This window comes from Pituophis catenifer, unplaced genomic scaffold (assembly GCF_029215685.1).
Source record: "Pituophis catenifer annectens isolate HBS135680 unplaced genomic scaffold, rPitCat1.0.hap2 SCAF_3, whole genome shotgun sequence".
NCBI lineage: Eukaryota > Metazoa > Chordata > Lepidosauria > Squamata > Colubridae > Pituophis > Pituophis catenifer.
The window spans coordinates 111,628,836-111,654,177 of NW_027256883.1; the positions used below are offsets into that span (position 1 = coordinate 111,628,836).

Consider the following 25,342-nt stretch of genomic DNA (forward strand, 5'->3'; position numbering starts at 1 on the left):
GAAAGGTTGTTACAGATTCTCAGCAGTATAGGAACCCAACCCCTAGTCTGTTTACAAGGAAGGAAGGAAGGAAGGAAGGAAGGAAGGAGGGAGGGAGGGAGGGAAGGGAGGGAGGGAGGGAGGGAGGAAGGAAGGAAGGAAGGAAGGAAGGAAGGAAGGAAGGAAGGAAGGAAGGAAGGAAGGAAGGAAGGAAGGAAGGAAGGAAGGAAGGAAAACTGAGAATATCATCCAACAATCGCTCGCATTGAGTCCTGCTATCTATTTTCTATATTTCCTAATGCATATACACTGATTAAACATTAAATATTTTTGTTTCATGATTCTGCAGCCTAGAAGTTAGTAAAATAGATCTGACTAAAAAGTTAAAACAATATCAAAGAATTCTGAAAAACCCTAAGATTAAGTACAGGACTATAAAATGTTTTTTCTAATACATAAAGTTTGTACCAGTATTGTTCTGAATAAAATACCTAATATGTTTGCATTTTTCCTTAAGATTAGATCTGCATTTAGTCACATATCAAAAGCTCCTAAATTTTTGTGCTTTTTAAAGTCTTTTTAGCTTTTGTTTTCATCTCAGGTTTATTTCTTTTTTTACTTATAATTTCACATTTTAATGTTTTGTTTCTTCAATTAAAGTAAAAGAAATGAATATCCAACAAGGTTTTTGGAATTCCAGGGGTAGCCAGCCATAAGCAATGCCCACAACCTACTGGAGCCTCTCCCCCGCCCCCCCGCCCCCCAGGCTTATGGTTATCCATATCACATTGTAATATATCTTGACATGCGGCAAGTTAATGTAAATGAAAAGTTTGCAAAAGCCCAAGGATGGCCTGCAGCAGTAGGCATCACTGACATATTCCCTTGGTGACAAGAGAGAGGCAACACTAGCTTTTTCTGAAGTAACGTTAGAAATTCCATTTTTTGTGTGCAGAATATTGATGCCAATAAATTCCCCAACACAGGTACCTTTCCAGCCTAGGAGCTAGTTCATATACTACATTAGTAAACCATACTATTTTTCCTGGAATTATTCATATAGCAGGAACTGGGAAGATACTGGGTCAAGGCTGGTCCAAGAAAAGTTATCTGCATTAAGACAATAACACTCTCCAGTTGCAATTCTATGTTTAATATCTCCCTTCTCTTTGAAGGTAGCAGGCAAGTTTAGGAAAAACTAGAAGACTGCCTCCTCTAAATTGCAAGTATCTCTCAATTTACGACAAATTCAAACTGAACAAGCAGGAGTTATAACCAGTCTTTGGAGTTTTGGCCATTGTAGCTTCCCTATGGTCACATTACGATCCAGGCACTCGGAACCTAGCTCATGATTATGTCATAAACCACAGTCCCACAGTCACATGATAGTCATTTGCAACCTTCGTTGCCAGCTTCTCAGAAGCAAAGTCAATAGGGAAGACCAGCAGATTCCAAATGGCAACCATGTGACACTTAAGAATTTGCAGTGATTCACAACAGCAACCAGGACTGCCAGAATTGCCATCGCTAAGTGATGCAGTCACATGACATCATGCTTCATGACCATTTCACTTAGCAATGAAAATTCCTGTCCCAATTATTGTCATAAATTGAGGACTACCTGTAATGGTTTCCAATCACAATTTTCCAATCTGTATATGCGGTAGAGGTCAACAACCCAGTGCCTATGAGCATTCTGGCATCTGTCCCTATACAACTACAGGTAGCTTTCAACATTCGATCACATTTGAGCTCAAAATTTATGTTGCTAAGTGAGAAATTTGTTAAGTGGGTTTTGCCCCATTTTACAACTTTCCTTGCCACAGTTGTTAAGTGTTAAGCAATACTGCAGTTGTTAAGTTAGCAACATGGTTGTTAAGTGAATCTGGCTTCCCCATTGATTTTGCTTGTCAGAAGGTTCACATGAGCCCAGGACACTGTAACCGTCGTAAATATGAATCAATTGTCAAGCATCTGAATGTAAATCACAATACCATGGGATGCTGCAATGGTCATAAAAGTGAAAAATAGTCATAAGTCACTTTTTTCAGTGCTGTTGTAACTTTGAATGGTCACTAAGCGAATTGTGGTAAGTCAAGGACTACCTGTGTCTCCCAATTTAAAAGTGTGTTTGTAAAAGTTAAAAGTATCAGGCAATGACCAAATCTTCATATTTCAGTCTACAGTGTTACAAGATTTATGGAATTCTTCTAAAATTTGGGGCAATTATGGCGTAAATCTATGGTTTTAAGCAAATGTAAGATTTAATAATTTGGAACTTGGGCAATTTAAAAAATGGTTTAATTTGTCATCAGGTAGCCCCTCACCATGCTATTAGAGATCACCATATGTCCCCAGATTACAGATTGGGAAAAATTATATTAAATAATTTGGGTTGTCCACACCTTGATGCTGTTTTATGCTTCCTCCCCTCTCCCAGTATTTGATGCTGTCTACCCATGGAGGAGGACATATATGCAAATTTTATACATCTGTGTGCTGCTTCAGCAACTCAAGGGACACGTTCTGATCAGCATACATAATGAAAGCAATGTACATGTAAACCAGTTTGCCTCTATTTAGTATGCTCCTTGTCTCCCCATAATCATAAATTATACTCAGAAGTCTTGAAAATGCGGTTTTATTAGTCAGACAAATTAATATCAAGCAGACAAATAAACTAGATTTTTTTTTCTGTATAATAGTGATTCCATCTTTAACCAGGCCTAAAAAGAGAGCATGCTAACATGGAAACACTGGCAATAATTTTACAGTGATCCCAAAGGAAGTCAGGGGGTTCATGACTTGGGGTTCTTCCTGACTTTTAATCTATTTAAATAGCCAGTGGAAGTTAGAAAGCTTGATCTTAGTAACTCATGCCTGGATCACCATTAGTTGAACTCCTGAAATCTACTCTGCAAGGAGTCTCCGGAGCTCACTCAGAAGTTTCAGCTAGTACAATACAAAATTGCACCCAAAGTTGCTCCATTGGTTTCTGAGTCTGCGGACATTGTTTTTTAACACTATTTGTTTGTTTGTTTATTTATTTATTTATTTATTTATTTATTTATTTATTTATTTATTTAATTTCTATACCGCCCTTCTCCCGAAGGACTCAGGGCGGTGTACAGCCTAATTAAAAACACAAAGACAGACAATATTTAAAAATAATTAAAATTATGAAATAATAGGCCCAATTTATAAAACCCTGAATTTAAAATCCCATTAAAATCCCATTTAAAACACTATGAATTGCACAGCAGTGAGATAAATCAGGCAATTCCCTGCCAGAATTAAATCTGCTCTGGACAGATCAAATGGAAAGAGTCTACTGAAAATTCACACCCCTGACTGAGGTTCATGGCGCATGACTGAGATGGCCTGCCTTTTCCATAACAGCCTCCACTTTATGGTATTTTTTTCCTGAGAACAACATGCAGCATCTTCTTGTTGCAATTTGGTAAACAGGCTGTTCCAACATGTGTTTGATCCCAGCTCACTTATCATGAGCGCTTACCTTGGGTTTTATTTTTGCTTTGCTTTTGTATTTCTTTTTTCAGCTGCTTTACATTAATTTGGATTTGCTGTTGATTATGTTTTTGGCTGATGCCATATCCTGCTCAGAATCTTTTGGGGTTGGGCAGGGAAAGCTTAGATGTACTGTAAATATATATAAATGCATCCTCTGGAGATAAATTTGTTGACTACATGAACAGCATTCCCAGGGCTTCCCAAAGCCTTCAGAACATGAGCAGATCCCAGCAGTCTCAATGGTAAATTCTGTAGACTAGACTATATAGAAAATATCCTTTGGCGTATTTATGCACTTCATACTCCAGAATATCCACTCAAAACACCACAAATTTACACAGCTCTTCAAAGTAAGGAGCAGGAGATAGCAACACATTGATAGAAGACATTGAAATACATTGAAATGTATATGAGCAACGTTGCTGGGGGAAAAAATCTCATTTCCCAGATGAGACAGTGCCAGATTTGGCTACAAGGAACTACAACAGAACTTCTCTGACCCTAATAATATTTTACACATAAACCATTCAATTTTGTCCCATTTGCCATGTAGGATTTCATATCATGTACTTTAAGGTCTAAGTTGGAAAGTCAGTGGCAGCTTTAAGTTAGGGAACCTGCACTAATGTCAAATAGTTGGTAGAAAAGACAGCATTTTTACTGGTTTTACACAACACTTCCTATGTTATTGCTGGGAGTCTTGTGGTTTTGATGGCAACTGAAACTCACAAGACAATTGTTCATTCACTCATTTTCTTGACTGACAATTGACAAAGAATACCTTGCACAGTATTTAAACGTATCACAAACCGATTTGTATCAAGCAAATGTCAATGCTGTATAGGGTTAAAAGACAATTCAGCAGTTCAGCATAGTCCCTAAATCAAAGTAAGGAGAAAAAAATGTGATTATGATTTTACAGATTAATTTACAAGCTCTTAACAAAAGGTCTACCAGAAAAAGTATTCCAGGTAGGATTACTTCTGACCAGAGCTTTCTCAAGACAATGCAGTTTATCTATGCTTCCCAGCAATGTGATTTCCATCAGATAATTTCCAAAGGGGTCAAGGGAAAAGATACACTCTGGGACAAGGTTCTCAAATTCAAATAATCAAAAGTGCTACTACGATCTAGTTCACAAGGTCACAAATTGAGGGCTACAACAGTGGAAAACTTTTTCCTATATTGATACAAAAATCTTCGGTGATTCAAAACTGAAGCAATGAAGAGTACAACAGTATGCTAACAAACATAACTTTATCCAGAAAACACGTATTGCAAAAGAAAGCCATTTTGCTTTGATCATTTAACTGCCAGCATTTTTTATTAACAAGAACATCAACTGGACTACAATTTTTGGTTTTATTACTGGGATGATATGTAAAATATTTCAAGATTCTGCACTGCATAAAATAATTTTGCGTGTGTGTATAAGTTTTCATACAATATGGGGCTGGAACCAAACCCTGAGTATGTTATACAACTTCTTAACAAATAACATACAAATTTTAAAAATGAGATTTATTCCCAAGTAGCTATGTTTAAGTATATGTTCTTCTTCAGTACAAAGCAGCATAATTTAATTTGCCCCAAAATTACATAGATCTCAACTGAGATTTATTCTCAAGCAAATATACAAGAAATCCTATGTACATTTATTTTAAAAAGACGTTTGTTGTTCTTTCCCAGTTAGTACCCTCCAAATATGTTTGGACTAAAATTTCAAGCCAGTTGAGCAATAGATTATGAATACCTGCATTAAGTGGCAATGTAGACTATTAATAGCTCTCTTCTTAGAACGGAAGACAGAAAATAAGGGGGGGGGGGATTTTATTTTATGTCCATCTCTATACTATCTGCTGTAAAACTGTCTTTTAAAAGTACCAAGCAAATAAAAATGAAAGGGGCTTATCCATTAGTTCATATTTGTGCTGTTATCCTTTTGATAACAAGCTCAAATGCCAGTAAACAGGAAGGGTAGCAAAGAGAACATAGAACTGCCATCTTCGGGTAAGGAAATGGCTTCTGATCAGAGGGACAGTCATAGGAGTATCCTGGATTATTTGTATTGCAGATGATGTGGGTAGTATCGCTGAAAATTCTGTTGCAGATGCCCAGTGCCGGAGGCTGCTGGTGTGATGACCTGATAAGAAAGAATTATCTTGTAACATTGGCAATTTTCATAGTCTTCAGATCATCTATTGTTGACTGCGCAATAAGAATATTTAAGATGTCAATATTTTTGCACCGTTGCAGCTCCAAAATGGTTATGAGAAGTATCAACGTTACATTGTGTATCAGAATGCTACCCAAATTTTTTTGCCAATGAACTCATTCAAAACTACATTTGATGGAGAAGTCATAATGGATTGCTTAAACAATTGGAACACAGGTTTTCCCATATATTTCTCCTCCTAATTCTCCATACATACAGAAAATATATCTTTAGGATAAGAGATTGGCATCAAAGAAAAGCTATTGTCTCCCTCCTGGCTAGTCTGCAGCAAAATGTTCAATTGTATTGATCTTTCCCAATTTTGTGCTATCTAGATTAGATGAGCCTCTCTTTCCATTATTGAGGGATTATTAGAAGGATTCTAAAGGAGTATTTGAAAGATTCACATTGTTCTATTGATAACTTTCTTAGGTTGCTGTTTATAGCACAGGCCTGAAACTCCTCTTTCTTAACCTACCCATCCCATTTTACATGTGTAATCTCACATACCTGAGCAGGATTGAACATAGGAACTGTCCCTTCTGTGGGGGGTAGAGGCACATTATCAGGGTTGTACTGATGTCTGAAGGAACTAGTCTGAAATATCAAGGGGTAAATTATGAATTGTTAAGAGTACTCAAGAAAAACTAGAAGTAAGTTACCTATGGTTTCATATATTTCTGAATTTCATATCCAATAAGTCCAAATCAAGATTATTATGGAAACTGGTAACTGAAACATTGGAAAGGTTCATGGTAACCTATCACTGGAATGTACTATACCACCAAAAGTGAAATTGCCACAACATTTGGCTTCCAACCTGGATTGCCAGAAAGTCTGTTTGACTAGATTTCTGACTTCCCCAATGACATTTTTTTCCAAACCAAAGATTTCATTTTGTATTCCACACTGTTTTCCACATCTCACCTGATCACCAGCATCTGAAATGATAGTTGCTTCCTTGCTGCTATGGCCTTGTGAATTTTGAGCTTCTGGAGAAATAACAGATACGTTTTTCAAAAGTAGATCATGATGGCTCAGATTTAAAGTAGTACAGGTTGTCCTCGGGGTGATATGGTGTAATGTCAGGTGACCACACAGACTTAAAACAGTGATTGTGGCATTGCCAGCTATATTGTTAGATAAATCTCACATGGTCATAGCATCCTGTGGTCGTGTGATCACCATTTGTGACCTTTTGCCAACTTCTTGCCAATGACTTTGCTTGTCAGAAGCCAGTAGTGAAGGTCACAAATGATGTTGATGTGACTGCAGAATGCTGTGATATTGAAATTGAGAGGGCCAGTTGCCCAAAACCCAAATCAGAATCACATGACCATTCAGACACAGTCACAATTATGAAGATCCATCATACTTCCCCCCTCCCTCAGCACTGCGGTAAGTTTGAGAGGTCTTTCAGTAAAGACTATGTGTGGAAGGAATACTTCTCTATTGCATCCCCTTGATGACAAAACCCTTTAGTTTTCCCTATCTCCAAGAACCTGATACCAAAGGTTGAGGGGTATACCAAAAACTTAGGGTTTCATTATGAACAAAAAAGGAGATGAAATGCCAAAATTTTCTATGCACGAAATATTGTTGTTGTTGTTGTTGTTGCTGCTGTTGTTATTATTATTATTATTATATTTATTTCCTACCTATCTTGCCATTTGAGGCAACAAAAAAATCTTTAGTTGTAACTAAACTAACAAAATATTGAGCAAATAATTCAGAAACATGCAGGGTTATATTTACCTGGAGATCTCTTGGGAAAAGGATTGCCTTCTGTCGGAGAAAGGGGAGGAGGGCAATGACATGCGATAGATTTTGTCTCATTCATAGATTTTGCCTCATTCATGGGTGAAACTAAAAGGGGCTGAGTGATTTTCTCCTAGAGAAGGAAAATATACAATAGTGATGAAGTAAATTGCTGGCTATTACCTTCAACCTTCCTGAGAAATTTGTGGAACAAGCTTTCCCTTGAGATCTGGCAGGCCACTATATTTCCTTAAATCAGCAAAGAACTGGCATTTCTCGCAGGGACTGGGATGGTAAGATTGGAGCCCAGAGACCAAAGAGATTAATAGTTATTGTTATGGATTGGGTGCCTGGTTTTTTTCTCTTCCTTTTTGAATTGGTTTATTGTTTGTGTTTTAATACTGATGTTCACTACCCAGAGTTGCACATTACAAGAGGGCTGGCCATATACATCTTAGAAATAAATAAATAAATCCTGAAATATGAAGCAACCATTTGAAAGCACACGTGACTCCCAGAGGAGTCCTAGAAGAATGTGAGCTGTCCAATGGTTAGCATTAGTTGTTATGTAGGGACTCAACTTTAAGGCAGATTTGCTCTTCCTTTGGAAGTACAAAGGACCTTGCACCAAAGGAGTTTAGAAATAAAGCAAAGGACCAAGATAGCTATGATAGGGCATTGCAAAGAAATATTTAATTTAGATGTTTCAAGTACACTTCCGTTGCATTTCCAATTTTCTTTTTTGCCAAGGGAAATTCAAAATGAAGCAAATTGATCAGAAGGTCTTTTTCCCACTGCTATTTTGTGAGCTCAGCCTATTCATTATATTGGAAAGTTCCTCTTTATTAACAATTATTATTCAAAATGCTTTAGGAATACAATTAATTCATGCAAATCTCCCGGGAGAAGCCCAACCAACTGAAAGAGAGAGAAGCCAGATCAATGTGGGAAGAAAGAACTGATATACCATGAACATCACTAGGGCTGACACTTGTTGATACAAAACATCTCTCTTCATTTTTCAATGTTTTCTTGGACAGTAGAGTGCCTGTAATAAAAACTGTAGCCTGGCCAACCTGTTCAGTGTGGCGCTACTAAATTTATTCAATCTTTCCTGAAATATTTGAAGGGGGAAAACTCAATGGAGGGAGGAGTTCTTCTGAAAACTCCTAGGTTCTCCTAAGCATGACCATCTCTCCATCTTATTCTTAATAACACCATTTTACCTATAACTGCTGTAGCACACATCGCCTGAGTTAATTATTTTTATTTTCTAATTGCTTCTCCCCCAAAGAAACCTAATTATATGTCATCTGGCTGTAAGTTTACTTCAGAAAGTGAGAAATGATCAAACTAGCCAAGAAATTGAAAGTTAACTTCCAAGCCAAGAAACACAATATTGTCTGAGAAAACCTGAGGATCGATTCCTGAAGACAAATTTCAGGGATAGACAGTTCCCGGGGCCTTTTCTGTTGGTCCTTTTTCTTCCTCCTCTAAAAAACCATTTTCTTCTTCCCTCCTTATTCTCTGCTATTCTGGTTCTTGTCATAGAATTCTAAATAGGATTTGAATCCTAAACTTTTGAAGCAAAAAAAGGCAAGATGTCTCATTTCTCTTAGTTATTTTAAAAGACAACTTTGGTCCTATTTAATACGGCAAGTACATATTTTTCATCATGTCTCTGATATCCACTGAATGTTAGGATAATCCTATGTGACTAGATCATAAATTTTCCAACAACACTACTTTATTCCAATACACCTTCATGTCTCCTTCAACCTCATTCAAATGCATCTCTCAAGTCTGGGTAACTATACAAATATATTCATGTAGGATTTGGGGGCAACAATTCTTACCAACTCAATATTAGATCCATATCCCTGGTTAGTTAAGGCCTCCTGGCAAGAGATATGTGGTTCAAATCCAGGCAGTGATTAATTCCTGACAAAGTGGGTGGTTCCGCCATTTCTTAAAGAACTGGTGGTCCAGCCCTACTTTCTGGAGAATTTTCATCCAGTCTCCAGTCTCTTCCCTTTGTAGGGAAGGTTGTTGAGAAGGTAGTTGTACTGCAGTTTCAGAGGGCCTTGGAAGAAGTGAATTATCTGGAGTCTTTTCAATCAGGGTTCAGGCCTAAGTATGGGACCAAGTCAGAATTGATCATACTCTTGGATAACGCCTAGTGGGAAGAGGATGAAAGTAGTGGATCAATCCTAGTTCATCTTCACCTCTCAGCAAGAGGATGATATCCTTCCGGATTAGTTCCAGGAACTGGGAATGGGGAAAAATGTGTTATACTGGTTCTCTTACTTCCTCTAGCATTTGTTTCAGTCTGTGTTCATTGCAGTACAGAGGTGTCACAGGATTCAGTATTTCCTCCCTTCCTGTTCAACATCTAAATGAAGCCTCTGAGTGAAGTCATCCAACTGTCTGGGATGAGGTACCATGAGCATACTGGTGGTATTCAGTTTTATATCTCCACTTCAGGTTGCTGAATAATCTCATGGAGATTCTGTCTCAGTTCTTGGAGCTGTGATAGCTTGGGTTGAGTGCAACAGGCTTCAACTCAACCCAAGCAAGACTGTGTGGCTTAGGGATTTTGGACCTCCTAGATCTAAGGATCCTCCATCTTTTGTCCTGGATGGGATGGTACTGCCTCTAACAGCTGTGGGGGTCCTCTTGGATTCAAGGTCGAGGAGCAGGTGGTAGCCACAGTTACCATATCACTACTCTTTGAGCTATTTTGGCTACTGATTTGCTTCTAGAAGCAATTAAAGGTACTTTAAAGCCCTTCCTAGCTTGGGATCAAGTTACATATGGGAAAGTGTTTTCCTGGTTGTTTCTACCCTTCCTGCCCAATCCAGCAACAGAAATATGCTCTGGATCTCATCAACAAAGGAATGGCAGTTGCCAAGGAGTTGAAGAGTTTTTCTGCTGTGGCATCCACCCTTTGAAACATCTTCCCTCCAGACGTTAGGTTGGTCCTGACTCTTCTGGTCTTGCTTTTGTCCCTGAACCTAAGGCTCTGGGTGTATTTGGAACCTATCTCTTGCTTGTGTTAATGATTGTTTATGATTACAGATGATGTTTTTTTTATCTTTTGTATTATATGTGTTTTATTTAATTTTAGCTATTTTTATTGTAAGTCATCCAGAGTTACATTTGCAAGAAGGGCAGTTATATAAAGCAACAACTTTAAATACATGTAATCCTTATTTGCCACTGCTTTCTTTTGAATCTTTTCTGACTTCCCAGTTTAGCTTACAGCCCCAAAATTTCCTAGTGGTTTCCATCCAAGCGTTAACCATGTTCAACCCAGTTTTCTAAGATTACTCAAGATTGCCCAAGTGTTGCCTGCTATTGGTATCAGTAACTGCATTATTAACGATGTTATTATCCCTACACAATAAAAGTGCAAAGTAATCAATAAAAATAAGCAAGTATTTCTTTATCTCTAGGTACTGAAGAAACAAAAGGAATGAATGAAAAGAAATACTAGAGAAAAATTAACCTGAAGCCAGGATAGGTGGAAGAGAAAAGAATCCAATAAATCCTTAACAACATCATAAATATTAACGAAACACTCACAGTGGGAACTGGAGGTACTATACGGTACGTACAAAGTTGGAAATTGAGGTGGGAAAGCAAACAGACAAAGACTGAGATGAGGGCAGTGGAAGAGAAGACGGCCAATACAAGAGACAACACATGAATAATGCATCTGTGGATTTTTATTTAGACACACCAACTGCAGGGTGCAAGAAGGAAGAAGAATGTTCCTTCATGTGAAAACCTTTCTGCACAAACAAGAAATGTCAGAGAGGATCCTGCCAAGTTTTCACTTCAGCATGCTGTTTTTCTATCGGCAAACAGACTGTGGTGTTCATTTTTACTTACAGTTGTTCTTTTTTTACTTGGGTTCATTAGGGGCGCTCTAAAGTTTGATCTTCACAGTAGCTGAAAGTGATACAATCTGACAAAAGCTTTACTATTTGATTCTGTTGAACATACAAGGTAATCCTTAAACTTTTTGTGTGTGCGTGTCAGATAAAGCTGTCAGTTCCAGCGTTTCCCTTGTAGTTCAGTCTTCCCCTCCCCACCACATAAGCCTCCAGCAGATATAATGCAAGATTCCCAAAGCCCCCAACAACTCCAGTATCTTACTGGTTTCCTACAAAACGCAAATATGCTGTGTAAGCAATAGTGATCCCACTTTTTGTATTCAGTCTTCAGTCTAAAATGGTAGATCTAGGATAATATTTTCAAGCTGGGGTCCTTGGATGCTTTCAGAACTGCTATCAGTTAAAAGACCATTCGTAGTAGCTCCTGCTGTTCTGCTAGATTCTGCTGCTGCTGAGAAACACTAGATTTTTCTGAAGACACATTGCTGAAACCACCACTACTATCCCCAAAAAACCCCAAACTCTTTCTTCTAAAAAATGGAGTCTTTGTTACCTGAGAAACTGAAGCAGTTGAGTCCGAAGAAGCAATTGGATTTTTTTCAGATGTTTCTTCATCTTTATTTGCCTTGGAACGGAACCAACGGAACCAGCCAAAACCAGAAGTCTGGAGGGATACAAAATCTTGAGTGAATGTATAAGTATGAAATTCTTAACTGATGCGAAACTGTTAAAACAGAAAAAGGGTTAAAGCTTTCTTTTTGTTTTTAAAAAATGTTTAATAATTTTTTTTTAAAAAAAAAATTGAGTGGAACATGCTGGGCTTTTCTTCTTCTAGACATAGAAGACATTGAGTCTCTGATCCAGCCATAAGCATGCCATAGGGCTTATTGTGTAAAATAGTGTAAGAAATTATGAAGGAGCAGGAAGAACTGGAATCTCACATTTTACTGTTGAGAATATGAGCCTTCCCCCAACCTCATCTTCTTCATCTACAGTGGTTTTTCATTCCTGTAATTCTTCTTCTGGTCCAGCATTATGTTTTCAAAAGAACCCAATTAAATGTTTCTGAGAAGCTCACATGTAAGCATGGAAACAAACTAATTTCCCTGTTGTTTGTCCTCATACCTAATCTTGAATGGCATGTTGATTCTGAACATGAAAGATCCATTACACTTCCATAGTCTGACTCAATCTGTTCTTACTTCATATATAAGTATATTTTACACTGGTTCCATGATTTCATGAGTGGATGGTTTCGAATGGCAATAGTGGGAAAGAGAGATCTACCCCTTACCTGCTACAATAGGGAGCATCTCTCTTTCCTGTTTAATATTTATGTAAACTGCTGGGAGAAGACCTCTATCAGTTTGGGATCAGGTATTGCCATTTTTCTGATTATACCCAGATAGGCGTCTCTACTCTGGCCAAGCTGGTGATATCAGGATATCATGGGGACCTGACCAGTGCCTGAAGGCTGTATGGATTGGGAAGAAATAGATTAAAGTTGAAGCCCAAGTAAATTGAGTTACAGTTTGTCCAAAAACATATGGCAGTGGTTCTCAATCTTTTCTTCGCCACGGACTTGCTTTAAATACCTTTTCAATCAATCAGAACAGAGCTGGAAGGAACCTTGAAGGTTTTCTAGTCCAACCCCCTGTTCAAGCAAGAGACCCTATACCCTTGATGGTGAACCTATGGCACGCGTGCCAGATGTGGCACACAGAGCCCATTCTGTGGGCACGCATGCAGTCACCCCAGCCTAGCTCCAATTGTGTTTCTCCTTTGTGTTTCACTCAATCAATTCCAGCTTCTTGTGAAAGAAAAAGATCTCACAAAGTTGGAATTGATTGAGTGAACTTTTTCACTTGTGCGCTTCACAATGGAGGAGAAGAGATCCTGTCCTCCTCCTGAAGCCCATTATGACACAAAGCCACAATGCAACCCTGTGTCGACTCGGCTCAGAAAAAAAAAGCAGTTACTTTTCCTGCAGAGCTGCCAGTGTTGGGATGCCCCGCCTCCCCATCAACCAGCTGGGCTTCTTCAGGCACTTAGCTTGGCCACCTATTAGCTCCACCCCACCCTCTGCCTTAGCAAGTGGCGTGCAAAAGTTCGGCCGGGCTCCTCAAGAGACGGAGTTTGCAAGGGTCGATCTAGCACCCTTGCTGCTGGCTACAAGACAAACGTTCATTCTCAGCTTTGAGATTCCTAGTTGCAATGGGCAGCATAGCTAGGTTCGTCCCCTGCACTGATCTGGCAGACAAAACAGGAAAAGGTGGCAGAGAGAAACAGTCCCGTTGCCAAGGTACATGCGGGTCAGAGGGGAGCAGAAATCCCAACTTCAGCCTCCTGGTGTGGGGCTGTGGGCAAAGGCTGGAAGGAAGCACCACTGGCTCACTCACGCTCTTTCCCTCCCCAGTCTAGCTTGATGCAGGTGGCAACGCAGCTCACATTGCTCTTTCCAAGCCCACTGTCGGTGAAGCTGGGTGCTGGTGAGGACTGGCTTTTTGCCTAGCTTTGTCCGGCTGTCGGGGGGAAAACAGATAGAGACCTGGGGAGGAAGCCTGCATCAAGCTAGACTGGGAAAGCTGGCTGCGAGAGGAAGCCAGGTGAGCCAGACCCAGATGCTTCCTGAGTCCCCTCGTCCCAGAAGCAGCAACCTTGCATTCTCCCCTCTCTGCTAGCCTCCTTCTTCGCATGGGATCACCCAGCAGCAGGAATGGAGAGGGAGGAGGGGACGGCGTTCCTGCATGCTGCCATTTCTGTGTGGAACTCTCCCCTCAATGCTAGCGGCCATCACTGCCCCCTTCTCCCTCTCTGTTCCCACTGCTGTGTGATCCCGTGTGAAGAAGGGGGCTAGCAGAGAAGGGAGAGTGTGAGGTTGCTGCTTCTGGGACTCGGGGATTCGGGAAGCATCTGGGTCCACCTCACCTGGTTTTTCTTCTTCTCACAGCCAGCTTTCCCAGTCTAGCTTGACACAGGCTTCCTCCCCAGGCTCTCGTCCATTTCCCCCCCAACAGCCGGATAAAGCTAGGCAAAAAGGTAGTCCTCACCAGCACCCAGCTTCACCAACAGCAGGCTTGCAAAGGGCAATGTGAGCTGCATTGCCACCTGAATCAAGATAGACTGGGGAAGGAGAGCAAGCACTGAGGAGACCGCGGAGGAGGGAAGCCAGGCAAAGGGGTGAGCGAGGGCCATCCGCAGCATGCTGGGCCTGGCTGACTTTCTAAGCCTGCCAAAAGCAGGGAGGGAGGGAGGGAGATCCAATATAACCTCTGTGTGTGTGTGTGTGTGTGTGTGTGTGTGTGTGTGTGTGTGTGTGTGTGTGTTAGAGAGAGAGAGAGAGAAAGAGAGGGGGGAGAGAGGGAGAGGGATAGAGAGAGAGAGAGATCCGATACAATCTCAGAGAGGTTTTTTTTTTTTTTAATTTGATTTATATGCCGCCCTTCTCCGGAGACTCAGGGCGGCTTACAGTGCGTTAAGCAATAGCCTTCATACTTTTGTATATTTTATACAAAGTCAGCTTATTGCCCCCACAAACTGGGTCCTCAATTTACCTACCTTAGAAAGGATGGAAGGCTGAGTCAACCTTGAGCCTGGCAAGATTCGAACTTACTTTAATTGCAGACAGCTGGTGTTAAATTACAGTGCCTTGTCTGCAGAGCTATCCAGGCTCCTATCCAGGCTGAGTTATATCAGGGCTGAGTTATATCAGCCTATCCAGGCTGAGTTATATCAGGGCTGGCGGCAGTGTGCTCTCTATCTCTCACACACACACACAAACAGGTTGGATCTTTCTTTCCTCCCACTCCCCTCTCCCGCCACACCCACCAGAGACCCCTGAATTCCCTCCCCAACCCTGCCTGTCTCATACAGGCACCATCCACATGAGTGAAGTAGGATTGGCCATGCCCACTCAGTCACATGACCACCCCCAACTACGCCTACCAGGTCATTAGGAAGAACCTGTTGTTAAATTATTTGAATCCCACACTGGTAGTAAAACCTTATTATTCAGGTTAATTTGCCATATTGGCACTTTGCGATAAATAAGTGGGTTTTGGTTTGCAGTTTGGGCACTTGGTCCCTAAAAGGTTCGCCATCATTGCCCTATACCAGTTCAGACAAGTAGCTGTCCAATCTCTTTTTAAAAACCTCCAGTGATGAAGCACCCACAACTTCCGAAGGCAAGCTGTTCCATTGATTAATTAGGACGTTTCTCCTTAATTCCAGGTTGCTTCTCTCCTTGGTTAGTTTCCATCCATTGTTTCTTGTCCTGCCCTCTGGTGCTTTGAAAAATAAGTTCACTCCCTTCTCTTTGTAGCAACCTCTCAAATACTGGAGACCACAGACCATGGCCACAGACCACCAAGACTGAACTCAAGATTTAATTATAACATTTCTTCTTTGCGGACCCCCTGGAATGACATCAGTGTCCCCCAGGGGTCTGTGGACTGCAGGGGTCCGTGGACTGCCATATAATGCCTCTCTCTGAACCAGTGATAATTCTGGAAGAGATAGTCCTCCCTTTGAAATAACAGGTCTGTGATTTGTGAATCACTTAGACTCATGGTTATTGTTGGATAGATAATGGGAGATTATAATTAAGGGCCTTTGCTCAGCACTGGCTGGTGCATCATTTGAAGCTCTTCCTGGAGGAGGCCTTGAGACCCTGACTCATGCCCTTGTCATGTTCCAGTTAGATTTTTGCAAAGCAGTCTAGACTTCAAGACTACTCAAAGACTACAACTGCTCTAACTTATCTATTACAGAATGAGAGTCATTATTCAGACTTAACACTGGGGCTTAGGGCTCTACATTGTCACCAGCAGGTGTCAGCTACAATTTAATATGCTGATTTTGGCTTTTAAAACCATTCATGAACATGTATTTCAAGTAGATCAAATCCATTCAGTTTCTGCATGATGAACAGTGACAATTAGGCTTCCTCCCTCATATAAGGAACATGGAAAAGGAGGAGACTTTGTCAATTGCATTTACCCTATTTATCAACCTCCTTTCAGAAATCCAGATGACTCCATTGCTTGCTATTGACCTTTTGAAAAAAATTATTTTTAAAAAAATGTATAAATACACATACAGGTTAAAGCAAATAGATACAAATAGTAAATAAGTAAATCAATGATGGCCTCTTTTGCTAGATCTAAATTGATTTTCTCAGAACTGAAGCCTGCATAATACACACTGGAACGTAATAAATGAAATATATAATACGGCTTATTTCTTAGTTAATATGAATTGGCTGCCACAATGCAGTTATGTGTTGTATGAATTTCAGCATGGGTCAATTGCCTACAATGATCCCACCATCTTCAAGGTAGAACAGAATATAATCCTAGCATTCACAACTGCATAATTTTCAGATAATAACAGCCGAAATTTCAACAAGATTGCCTCACCTTCACTACCTCTTGCTCTGTATTCTCCACTAATTTCTTCTCCGATGAGGTTTCATCCTGGGAGGCTTCTGAGGACTGAGGTGGATCTTCGGAAAGGGTTATTGTGGAACTCTCAGAGACAGTCCGGGTTCGTGCATTGAAAATGGCCTGGCATCAAAGAGAAAACATCAGCACAAAGTAACCTGAACAGAGCAGGTCCATAGAAACAACTAAATGATAGTTTTGTTTGTAGCCTAAACCCATAATTGGTTTATCATCCTATTTGTAAGACAAATCATTGTTTCCAGTCCTACAACAAATCAATACTTTTAAAGATGGAAAGTGGAAGATAAGTGACTTTCTCAAGGCCAACTAGAAACTTTCTCAAGGCCAACTAGAATTTAGTCTTAGTATTCAAATTTCACACATCCAATTTCATCACAGAACTGCTGCTTTTTATAATGTTTTGGGATACAAGTGGGATACTTTTGGGTACTAGTGGGATACAAGAAATTGGAATATCTCAATTCAGTGTTCCCTAATTTTAAAAAACAGAATCAGCAAGACAGGTGGCATATATATAAGAGCTAGTTTGGTGTGGTGGTTAAAGCACTGGTCTAGAAACTGGGAGACTGTGAGTTCTTGTCCTGCCTTAGGCATGAAAAGCGGCCGGATGATTTTGGGCCAGTCACTCTCTCTTAGTTCAACCCACTTACCAGGGTAGTTGTTGTCAGGAAAATAGGAGGAGAAAGGAGTATTAGATATGCTTGTTACCTTGAGTTGGCTATTTATAAAAGTTATGAGGGGGAATTAAAATCAAATGAATAATAATAAATATGCCATAAGACTTATTAAAGGCTTATTAAAATTGCCCACCTGGATGGCTTTGAAACAATAATTAGTCTAGGATTGCTATGTTTGCCAAAAAGAAGGGGGGGGGAGTCTTAGATCTGACTCCTGGATCCTGCCACCATCATAGATCTTCTTCTCCCTCTCTCACCTGATGTTCTGGAATGTGTTTCTTTGGATCACCAGGAAAATGGTCCAGCCCACAAGATTCCACAGTCTCCCCTGCAGGCCAAACAAAATTTCAGAGCACTATTCGAAATTGAGCTCCCGTAAATAGTGGAATAATATCCAAAGAACACCCTCATACCCTAGAAGCAGCTCTGGGCAACTAAAACCTCTGGCTTCTGATAAAGATACATTGCTATATATGGAAGTAGGCAGACAAAAACAGGTAAGAAACATTTTCACCAGGGGTGGGTTCTACTTACCTTTATTACCGGTTCACAGCGGGGCCGTACACAAGCATTTTGATGACGTTGGGGTTGGTGGGCGGAGCCTCCCGCCAGTTTTACTACCGGTTCTATAGAACTGGTGTGAACCGGGGGCAACCCACCACTGATTTTCACGTACAAACCTTTTTCATTCCAATTTTATTTGGGAGGAAAAATAACACACTTTCTGCTATGATGATTACAGCTCCTTCATTATTTTACAAAAAATGTTAAACAATGTTAATTTTTCCTCATGTATCACTGTGTTAGGTATGGTTTTGTTACAATGGCTGAGCAGGTGAAATAAACTTTCTGATAGACCTATGAGGAATTTAACATTTGGTCTAGCGTTGTAATGGTATCACTGTTTACAGAAGCTTATGACACAAATTTCAAATACACAGACACAAACACACACTCTCTCATGCAGTACGGTCCACCCTTCCATTTGACTTTCCCTGTTTTGGGGGGTTTTTTTTCTCTCTCAGATGAAAAGCAGCACTGACATCCCATGAAGCAGGAGTGCTGAAGAATTTAGAAAAGAGGAGGAGAGAGCACGCCCTCTCCTGGCCAAAAAAAGTCAAGGCTTTTTTTCCCAACCTGTTACAGTATTTCTGTGTTTGTTTTTAATACCTGGGCTACTAATCCAGGAGCAGAAAGGAGGAGATACTTGTCTCTTCCTTCTGTCCTTTTCTTAATAAAACCCTGCTCTCTGAACTCTCATATTTTCATCGGCCTCTGTTTGGAGACATTCTGTAAAAGAAAAATAGGATTTGGGGCCTGGGCGAGTAAAAAGAAAATGCATATATTTCACAGCAGGACTTGGCTCTTCATTTACAAAGCAACAAAAACATCAAACCAGTGTGATTAATGTCACATCTATTTTAGCCTTCAGTTTAATGTGCTTTTAGAAAGCAGGCAAACAAAAAAAAGGGTCTCATTGTTCCTTAGCAGCTCTTTTGTTAGACATTTCCTGAATCCAATCTGTGACCTGATTTCCCTATATAATTTCTTTCTCCTAGAAGCAATCACAAATGTCAACTGAAGAGCAAGACAAATGGTACTGTGGAGAAAATAAGGTGTACATGGACTGGGACTAATAGCAAAGAGGAATTACCAGCATGTATGCCCAGTGGTAATTATAAATAAATAAATAAATTGGAGGATCTCCATAGCTCTTAGGAGCAAAAGACACAGAAAGAGCCATCATCAGCTCAGAGATTACTGTATATCTACCTTCACCCAGAGTGCCATTTAGTTCCAAGCAAGAACATACAGGAATAGTTTGGAAATTGGCAGATTTATTGCAGTACCATCTTTGGAAATAATGAAATGGTTACTAAACAAGCATGATAGTGCTGAGTAGAAGATAGAGGAGCTAAAATAAGATAATTTTTATAACAGTAGGGTATTGTTGTTATTGTTGTTGTTGTTATGGTTAATCTTAAAATCGCAGATTTACAGTCTGGGACTGATAAAAATTTAACAGTTTTAGTACTAACCAAGAATTGTTAAGGTAGCATCTGAGTAGGCAGTTCCAAGTAAGGTGGGCTTTTTTGCAAAATCAGGATATTCAGATCCAATAAGTTGAAAATTCCTACGTATCTAGGCAGCCCTTTGGGTATTGCTCCAAGGACTCTTATTACTATTGGTACAACTATTGATTTCTTCCTCCATAATTGCTCAAATTCAATTTGCAAATCACACTATTTTGTTATTTTTTCTAGCTGTTTCTCTTCAATTTATGTATCACCTAGTATTGCAATATCAATAAACCAGACTTTTTTCTTTTCCACCATAGCAATGTCAGGCGTGTTGTGGGCTAGATGTCTGTCTGCTTGCATCCAAAAATCCGACATTATGCAGTATAAATTCAGGGAATAAAAACACCAATAGGTTTTATGGTGTTTATGGAACAGCCCCAGGATTTCAATGATTTGCTGTAAAAGAGTTGAGTAGAAAAAGATTAACTAAAGTGGAATGGAGTGATACGGGCATGTGGATCTCTGGCCTGCATCTCCCTGCTTAGATATTTCTTATTTTCCTGTCTTTGGGAAGGGTTTTCATCATACTATTTTCTCCCATTACACAGTCTTCAATATTACCCATAAAAATATATCATCCTTCTCTCTCAAACAATCCATGTCTTTCCTAGCTACCCTGAAATCCAAAGGATTAGCAAATGCTCCTGTCTTTCAAAGAGCCTTTGGGGTTTAACATCAAGATAAGGATTGTCTTCCTGCCTTCTGCCATTCAAGGCTTAAAAGAAATTGTTTAATGCATAAATACAGCTTGGCATTATCAACAATATTTGTGAAAAGAGACAAGCTTGAAATTAGTTATCTGAATTGAGTTTTAAATGTAGAATTTCACTTGTCTAATTTAATTATTTCTAGATCATTACAATCAGCAGAGGGAGAATATGGTGGTTTACCAAATGTACTTAAAACTGAAATGCTACTTAAAATTCTTCGGTTGTCTTGTGTTCTATTCTTGAATGAACAATTATTCCTCTTCTTTTGTGCTTTCCTTAAGTAGTATATAAAAAAGGTAAAAGGTCCCCCGCACATGTGTGCTAGTTGTTTCCAGCTCTACGGCCGGTGCTCATCTCTGTTTCTAAGCCAAAGAGCCAGCACTGTCCAAAGACACCTCCGTGGTCATGTAGCCGGCATGACTAAACATCAAAGGCGCATGGAGCGCTGTTACCTTCCCACCAAAGTGGTCCCTATTTTTCTACTTGCACTTCACTCTCTACCCCTAACGTCCTTGCACTCCACTAGAGGAGAATAAGGTGCAATAGGAACAAACGGTAAGTGTGGCCCTATAGTTCCTTACAATTAAAGTCAACTAACAGAACATCATGGATAACTGCTGCAGAAGCACCCATCTTTACCTGATGGCTGTTTCAGATGTGAGGAAGGATCATTTGAAAGACCTCCTGAAGACAAAGTGGAATTTTGATCATTTTCTGCTGAACAAGCCTCTAAACTGGCAACTGTCCTCTTTGAAGGATGTCCATGTCCAGAATAGATATGCAGCTGTTGATCCACATCTGGTTGGTGCCCACTTGAATTAACAGGTGATGGATGACTACAAGGATGATGCTCTAGATTCTCCCAGCATACCTCAGCTTGTGCAAACTGAAAATGAGGAGCCAAACCTGATAATCCAAGTTTGAATATTAGTATCATTCCCAACTGATAGATAAGAAAAAGAGGCCAGGAATTAATTATCTTATTAAGGTAAAAAAAATTGCACTCTTAAATGGGTTAATTTAAAAGAAGATTGGCCTTGTAACTATAATTTGTAACCATAACCATTGAAAGGTTTAAATTTCTAGAAAGCATGTCTAAGATCAGACTGCAAATAGGATTATCTCTTCCACCAATAATTCTCAGGTACAGTGCCTCTATGCAAAACTGGTGGATATATTTAAAAAAGCAAATAGCTCACTGAAAGATTTGTGAAATGTAGAAAAGAGAGGGAGAACAGAATTAGATTCCAAAAAGCAAATTCATTCTTTTCAGAAGCAACCTTCTTTATACTGCCATTCTCCTCATCTCCACTGCCCCCCAAAAAAGCCATGGACAAAAGCTATTGTTTTTAGAAGGCTTTAGAAGGGTCACAGTATGACTAGAGTTAGGAGAAGCGTAGTCTTGTGAATTTCACTATGTTTCCTTCCATCTCTCAATGGTAGCATTATGGCTTACTGATTCAATAAGATACATTCCTAGACAAATACATATGCAATTATAGCTGCAGACTTTCAATATAAATCCCCTTTTCCAAGTGGCATGTATACTTGAAACCAACTCAGTTCTCAAATGTTTCAAATCAAACTTGAAAGAGTTTAGTTTGGTTTAATCTGATGCATTTTAGAATACACCTTCTGGGTACACCTGCCACAATTTGTTCTTTTGTTCTTTTACCTGATATTGATCCATTGCCTCTGAAAACCTCTGGCTGGGTGGATGTGGTGTTGGGAAACCCTCTTTGATCCTTAAATTAGATAAAGAGAAAACACACATAAAATCCAAATCCTGATAATGATATAAACTCTGGGGCATCAGGTAAGTAAGTACAAAACAAAAACCCCTACTATAAAACCCTCAATTTCAACAAGTCAGAATAATATATTTACCGTATCTCTTTGTTTATTTAGTTACTTATTCATTCTAGGTATATGACTGCCAGCTTGCCAAGCAACTCACAGTGGCTAATATAGGTTAAAACATTAAATGCAAAGAAAATATAAAGAATAAGTCATTGGAAAATGAAATAAAATAAATAAAAAACACACTGCACTAGGAATTAGACACACAACATTAATAATTTCAATTTCTATCTCTAAGGAAGGAAACAGAGCACTAGCACCTGGGCGTTATTTTACCCCATTTATGGGTATTAATATGAGCCGAGCCAAGGTGGCACAGTGGTACTGCAGGCTACTTCAGCTGACTGCTAGCTGCAGTTCAGCAGTTCAAATCTCACCGGCTCAAGGTTGACTCAGCCCTCCATCCTTCCAAAGTGGGTAAAATGAGGACCCAGATTATTGGGGGCAATATGCTGACTCTGTAAACCGCTTAGGGCTGTAAAAGCACTATGAAGTGGTATACAAGTGCTATTGCTATTAGTTACTCCATACATGGTTGCTATTTCTAGCTACATAAAGGAGTTTCTACTTGTATTGGCTTTTGAATCACTTTGCCTCTACAGTCATTCCTATCTGAAGACAAGGAATCTGAATCTGATGATAAAGGTTGAACATTGACATCCTTTGATATTAATTCAAATTCTGAGTTTGGGGCTGCTGGCAAACATCCAATTTGACCATGTTTCTGGAAATTCCTGAAAATAAAAAGATTGCTGCTTTTTAAAATTAATCTGATGTCACTCCACCTACCACCTCTGGAGCAATGGCAGTTTATAAATCTTATGAACGAATGAAATAAGTAAATAAATTACTTATTATTTATTTTATTTTACTTATTTACTTTACTTATGTAAATAGGATATTGTTTCCCGTTTGGCTTGTTCTGACCTTCTTTTTAATCATCTAATTTGATGCACCTTTGAGATCTTGGGAAACCAATGCCATGCAGGTTAGGACTAATTTTATTATATAGTATATGTACAACATGGTGTGTATGTGTACTGTACATCTATTGGAAATTCATTTTGCAGCTTAGACCACTTTTTCCCCACTAGGTTTATAAATAGTGATGGCAGCTCTATTATGTGCCACGTTATATTTCTCCAAACAATTCAAAACACTGCATGGACAGATGCCTATCTAAATTCTTTATTGTAAACACTGATCCAGATACATTAATAAAATAATCTAAAAGCAATCATCAATTTCTTCTGAAAGTTTCAGTAAATCCGGATCACAAATTATAGCAGATGCCAAAATAAAGTATCTGCCACTATATATTCATTATATGAGGGTTACAATATTTCAAGGGCAAGACTCTGGCATCTCATTGGTACCCAAGCAAATTTAAATATTTGCAACTTATCAGGGAAATCCAATTCCTTCTAGTCTGTATATAGCTCTAAGGATTCCACATTCCCATGAAATCTTGCCTTCAATTTGGGCATATTGTGTTTCTGGATCTGTGGATGTTTTAGAAAAGGCTTTTAACTTCAGCTCCCTTTTAAGTTTTTGGAGCATTCCTCCTCCTCCTCCTATTTCATAGCTGCTGTTGTTGGGCATTATAATAATAGAATGCTGGTTGACATTGTAGAATACCAATAACAGGGTTTCAGTTAAGAGATGCTTGACACATCTAAAAGCTTTATCTTGTACCTGTCCCCACCATCAAATGGTATATTTTGAGCAGTATATTTAAAGTTAGTTTGATAAAATCTTCGGTCAAACGTAGAAATCTTTTAAAATACTGCACCATGCCCCCAATCTTGCTAGTTCTATTAAAGATAGTAAAGCTTCCACTATATTTGGATGTGGGCTTATTTCATATTCATTTCTGCAGTGTCCCAGATATGTAAACTCTTCCAAGCATCAGAGGTATTTACATTATGTTTGTTCTATTTGAAAATTACAGCTTTTACAGGACTAAAAGTTTGGGCAATCTCAGTCAAGTCCATTGACTTATGCTTTTAGACTAAGTTGCTATTCCTGAAAATCAAAATATCTTCCAAGTGCTGTAGATGTTTTCCACTGTAACAACCCAAGAGACCTAAAAATTCCAGTTTGTCTTTTAAAGAAAATTCTACCAAATGATATAATTCAACCTAAGATGAGCCTAATTTACTGGCAGGCTTTTGCAAATCATGGAAGATTGCTGTTTCTCTCTGTTCATGACTTTGTACACTTTTTTAAAGCTCTAAATACATACAAGCTCTGCCAGTTGTCTTGGCATGCATTAGTTTGCTACAATCATTTAGTTACTCCACATTTAACCCCCTTTTCCAGTTCTGCTTTCAGTTTGGCAACAACTCTGGTATCATTCTGGCCAGATGAACTGCCTAGGCAAGAACTCTTTCTTTAAGCTCTAGTTTATTGAAAGAATCTTCATGGTTTCTTTTTCCTTGCAAGACTCTATGTTGTTTTTCCTCATAAACATACTATGTCTATTTCAACAGATGCTTCTCTGTCCATTTACATTCTTTGCCTCTGTGCTGGTTACTAACTATAAAATACTCCTAGGAAGCCTAATTTCTTGCTGCCAAAGATGTTGTAGTCAGTTGGAGACAATGCACTCTGGAAGCTTTTTAGACAACTTCTGAAAACCCATTTTCTTTAGTTTGTATATCAGTTTTAAACACACTGCACAGCTGTTGGTCTCCAAGACACTTCTCATGATTTGGCAGAATCATCAAGCTTGCAACTGGTTCTCAAAAAAAAAATTCCTCATTATATTTTGCATGTATTCTCACTTTAGAATGCAGCTGTGATCTCTTTATCTATATTTGTAACATTCAGCAATTTTAGCATGACATTCTAAATGACCCCTGTGCATGTCCCTTCCCACAACAAGTACTTCTAAAGCCCTTCTGTTAAATTACTGTAGGTTCTTGTGACTGTGGAATAAAGTTTGTCAAACCAGACTTTTTGTCTACTTTCCTTCTGTAACAGGATGGGGCAAAGAGTGGGCAACGTCCCCTATAACAAGAATGGGCAACTTTTAGGGATGCATCAAGCCTTATATGTATATGTTTATATACACTATAAAGGTGATTTACTCCAGGATTGATTATGAAAGTTTGAGAAGAAAGAGTTTAAGGGACAAACCCTCCAAAACCAGTTTTAAATCTTTCCAG

At 39.2% G+C, this 25,342-nt stretch overlaps 1 protein-coding gene across 1 annotated transcript in view; it reads right to left on the reverse strand.

Annotated features, from left to right (window-relative positions):
- Nucleotides 1-4,829: 4,829 nt before the first annotated feature.
- Nucleotides 4,830-25,342, reverse strand: part of SEC16B (SEC16 homolog B, endoplasmic reticulum export factor) — a 77,162-nt gene continuing 56,649 nt past the window's right edge. Inside the window, exons 18-26 of the mRNA XM_070940933.1 lie at nucleotides 21,988-22,057; nucleotides 20,952-21,218; nucleotides 17,779-17,849; nucleotides 16,800-16,946; nucleotides 11,936-12,046; nucleotides 7,481-7,616; nucleotides 6,653-6,717; nucleotides 6,236-6,322; nucleotides 4,830-5,653 (exon numbers count right to left, since the gene is read on the reverse strand). Of these exons, the coding sequence (XP_070797034.1) occupies nucleotides 5,570-5,653; nucleotides 6,236-6,322; nucleotides 6,653-6,717; nucleotides 7,481-7,616; nucleotides 11,936-12,046; nucleotides 16,800-16,946; nucleotides 17,779-17,849; nucleotides 20,952-21,218; nucleotides 21,988-22,057 (1,038 nt within the window). The 3' untranslated portion in view covers nucleotides 4,830-5,569. The remainder of the gene's footprint in view (nucleotides 5,654-6,235; nucleotides 6,323-6,652; nucleotides 6,718-7,480; nucleotides 7,617-11,935; nucleotides 12,047-16,799; nucleotides 16,947-17,778; nucleotides 17,850-20,951; nucleotides 21,219-21,987; nucleotides 22,058-25,342) is intronic.